Genomic DNA, 3,722 nt, shown 5'->3' with positions numbered 1-3,722 from the left:
TGCACAATACTTGTGCACATGTCATTTTGTATTTTTGCAAATGTGTTGACTACAGTGTTTTTAAAAGGCAGGTTTTCCTCCATAATCTGGAATTTTAAGGTTGAAAGGCATAACAGATATAATTTCATTAGTTCAGTCTTATTTTTTTAAAGATAATTGAGCCCTACAAAAATTAACAGTAAATTGACTCAGATAGTCAAGGGCAAAATTTAGACCAGAACTAACTTATTTTGAATCTTAATCTAGAGTTATTCTGTATATTTTGTGGAAAAAACTATATTCTAAGAAATATATATACATTTTATAAGAAAGTACCTGTAAAACTGAAATTAAAGGACCAGTTAATACGCATTCCATATCCCTAACTCCCTAAGATCAAATCTCTTGATCTGTTAAAGCAACAACATATGGTAAGTACAATATCAGACACATGGTAATAAATGAATATTACATTGTTTTGGAATCTAGTTCCTTTTTAATCATAAAGACAAATAATTTAAAAAAATGTCTACCCTCTGACTTTCTTCTATTTGAATATTTATTTGTATCTAGTAAGGTAAAATATCTTGCAAAGTTTCACATACGTCTATTTAATAAAGATTAATTTCACTGAAAATTCATATGTTGATTTTACAACAGTGTGAGGCAACTGTTAATACCGATTTTGCTTCTGGCCAGATCTGGATGTGTGGAGGTAAGCTCTTCATCATCCCTTGCTCCAGAGTGGGACACATCTTCCGAAAAAGGCGACCATATGGATCTCCTGAAGGCCAGGACACCATGACACACAACTCCTTGAGGCTGGCACATGTCTGGCTGGACGAATACAAGGTGAGATGACATTTTTTGTTTGGAAGGGTGAGTGATGGGCCAGTCACTGCTGGGGTGAGAGCTTCGGTTGCTCTTCTTTTCACTCTAGCTTATTTCTGCTTGGTTGACCTTCACTGGTTTCTTTTTTCTCTCTTGTCTTCACCCAGTATTTCACTTGTTTTTGGTTCTAATCTGACTCTTCTTTTCATTTTTTAAGTGGCCACTCTAGAGGAGGTAACGTAGTCAGCATCAGAAGAAACTCTGTTGTTTTCGTTATTCCTTCTGGTTCCTCTTGTGACTCCCATGGAGTTGGCTTCTTTCTTTTGTTCACTGGACTTGGCTGGGACACACTCCCACTGCTTGTACACTGAGCATTCCTTCCCACTTTCAGTATTTTCTTTGTAATAGCTTCATTGAGGAATAATTCACAAATCAATTTTGGAACATTTTATCACCCCAAAACTTCCATTCATCACTCCCATTCTCCCCAGCCTCAGACAACCACTGATCTACCTCTTGACTTCACAGTTAATTTGCCTTTTCTGGACATTTCATACAAACGGAATCATACACTCGTGGTCTTTGTCGTCTGCTTCCTCCGTGGCACAGTGTTTTCAGGTTGATCCGTGCTGTACTATGTATCGGCACTTCGTTTACTTTCATTGCCAAATATTTCATTGTATGAATACACCACATTTTACTTATCCATCTGTCAGCTGATGGACATTTGTGTTTGTTTTTGACTGTTACCAAAAATATTTCTGTATTTGTATAGTTATTTTTAAAAATAAACTTAATTGAACACATACGGATAAGACGAACAGGGGAGTGCACACTAATTTTCAGCACTGGGTAAATGCAGATGGGGATGAAGCAGCTACCTGTGCACGGGGAGTATAAGTAGCACTTCTGCGACAATACTCTCTCCTCCCTCCCACCCTCTAGCAGACTTTGAGGTCCAACTCCATGCTAATCTTTGAATCATCACTGTCTGACATAGTTCTCAAAACATGGTCAGGTCCCAGCCACTCTTTCGAGGAGGCCTGCCAGGTCAGAGCTGTTTAAGAATATCATTGATGAAACAGTAAAAATAACTTTATTAAATCTCAATATGTCGCATAGTATTCTATGTGAGTGTGCATGCTCACACAGAAAGCACTTTTGCTGCATACCGAAGTACAGTGGTTGTTTTAAGGAAAAATACTTGTGTAGTTGTTCGAGTTGTGAGCTGAGCCAGCCAATATTCTCCAGGAACATTTCTTTTTGTGTAAAAGAATGACTGACTCAAAAACCACAATTATTCATATTTGAGTATTTGACAGTTACTTTCTTAAAAATGAACCAAGTAATGAAAATGAAAACAGGTGATAGTATTTGTTGCAAATGATAAAATTCAAGCTCTCAAATGAAAATCCAAATTTTGAAAATCTTGTCTCTACCCTCGTGAGCTTGACAGCTTCCCAGTACTTAAAAACTTTATTGATGAGATCAGTGGTGATATATATGAATGTGATTTTTTGATATGGTAGAGTGAAATTTTTCAGTATTTGGTGGAATGTACAACACAATGGACCAGTATTTTCCAAATGACTGATGCATGATGTTACAAAAATCTTGTATGAATAAAAGATACATTCAAAGAGAAAGATAGACCAGTACGTTTTAATGCAACAGTATGAAGATCTCAATGATGTGATTTTATATTCCATGTTGTAACTAAATTTTAAAAGTTGAGTTTTGGTGCCGTATAAAAAAAATACCCATAATTATCTGTAGTAGCTATTAAAATATTCTTTCCATTTCAACTACATATTTTCATTAGATATTTTTGAAAATATGTATATTGAACCAAAACAACATATGATAGGCTTAATGCAGCTGTGAGAATTAAGCTGACTTCTTTTAAGCCACACAGTAAAAGGTTTTATAAAAATACAAAGCAATGCCACTGTTCTTAGTACCTTTTGTTTTTAAAAATGAGTGTGTTATTAAGGAATTAATATTTTCAAATTTCTCAGTTTTAATTTCTAATGTGGTAAATATGAATAGATACAGCCTACACAAGCAGAACCTTCTTGTTGTTTTCCATAAGTTACGAATACAGAGTCCTGAGACCAAAGAGTCTGAGAACCACCAATCTCATATATATGCCTTTTTCATTGGTTCTCAGATCACAGTTTTATACATTTTGCCATTTCTGAAATTGGGATGTATCTTACAATTTAAGGTATGTCTTATTGTTGTCAGTTAGTAACGGACTTGCAAAAAATTTCCATTAACATTTTCTGGCAACATTAAGAAAACACTAGCATGAAAAATAAATAATTGCATAACATTCTTTTTTTCTTTTTGAGACAGGGTTTCACTCTGTTGAAGTACAGAGTGCAGTGGCATCATTACAGCTCACTGCAGCCTCCAGAACCTGGGCTCAAGTGATTCTCCTGCCTCAGCCTCCCGAGTAGCTGGGACTACAAGTGTGCCACCACGCCCAGTTATTTTTTTTTTATAGAGACAGGGTCTCACTATATTGCTGGGCTGGTCTTGAACTCCTGGCCTCAGGCGATCCTCCTGTCTTGTCTTCCCAAAGTGCTGGGATTACAGGTGTGAGCCACTCAACAACGAGCCACATAATATTCATTTTTAACAAAAGAAATCTATTCTCTTATCTTTCTTTCAATTCAGGAACAGTATTTTTCCTTAAGACCTGATCTCAAGACCAAAAGCTATGGAAATATCAGTGAGCGTGTTGAATTGAGGAAGAAGTTGGGTTGCAAATCATTTAAATGGTATTTGGATAATATTTACCCAGAGATGCAGACATCTGGGCCCCATGCCAAACCCCAGCAACCCATTTTTATCAACAGAGGGCTGAAACGCCCCAAAGTCCTTCAACGTGGAAGGGTAAGAAAGCA

General features: G+C 36.4%; 1 protein-coding gene across 1 annotated transcript in view; it reads left to right on the top strand.

Annotated features, from left to right (window-relative positions):
- GALNT11 (polypeptide N-acetylgalactosaminyltransferase 11) overlaps positions 1-3,722 on the top strand; it is a 48,996-nt gene that overhangs the window by 41,314 nt on the left and 3,960 nt on the right. The window contains exons 8-9 of the mRNA XM_012662151.1: positions 679-831; positions 3,493-3,711. Of these exons, the coding sequence (XP_012517605.1) occupies positions 679-831; positions 3,493-3,711 (372 nt within the window). The remainder of the gene's footprint in view (positions 1-678; positions 832-3,492; positions 3,712-3,722) is intronic.

Source organism: Propithecus coquereli, unplaced genomic scaffold (assembly GCF_000956105.1).
Source record: "Propithecus coquereli isolate 6110/MARCELLA unplaced genomic scaffold, Pcoq_1.0 Scaffold75, whole genome shotgun sequence".
Lineage (NCBI taxonomy): Eukaryota > Metazoa > Chordata > Mammalia > Primates > Indriidae > Propithecus > Propithecus coquereli.
The sequence above is the reverse complement of the archived record's forward strand: the minus strand, read 5'-3'. Positions and strand labels throughout refer to the sequence as shown.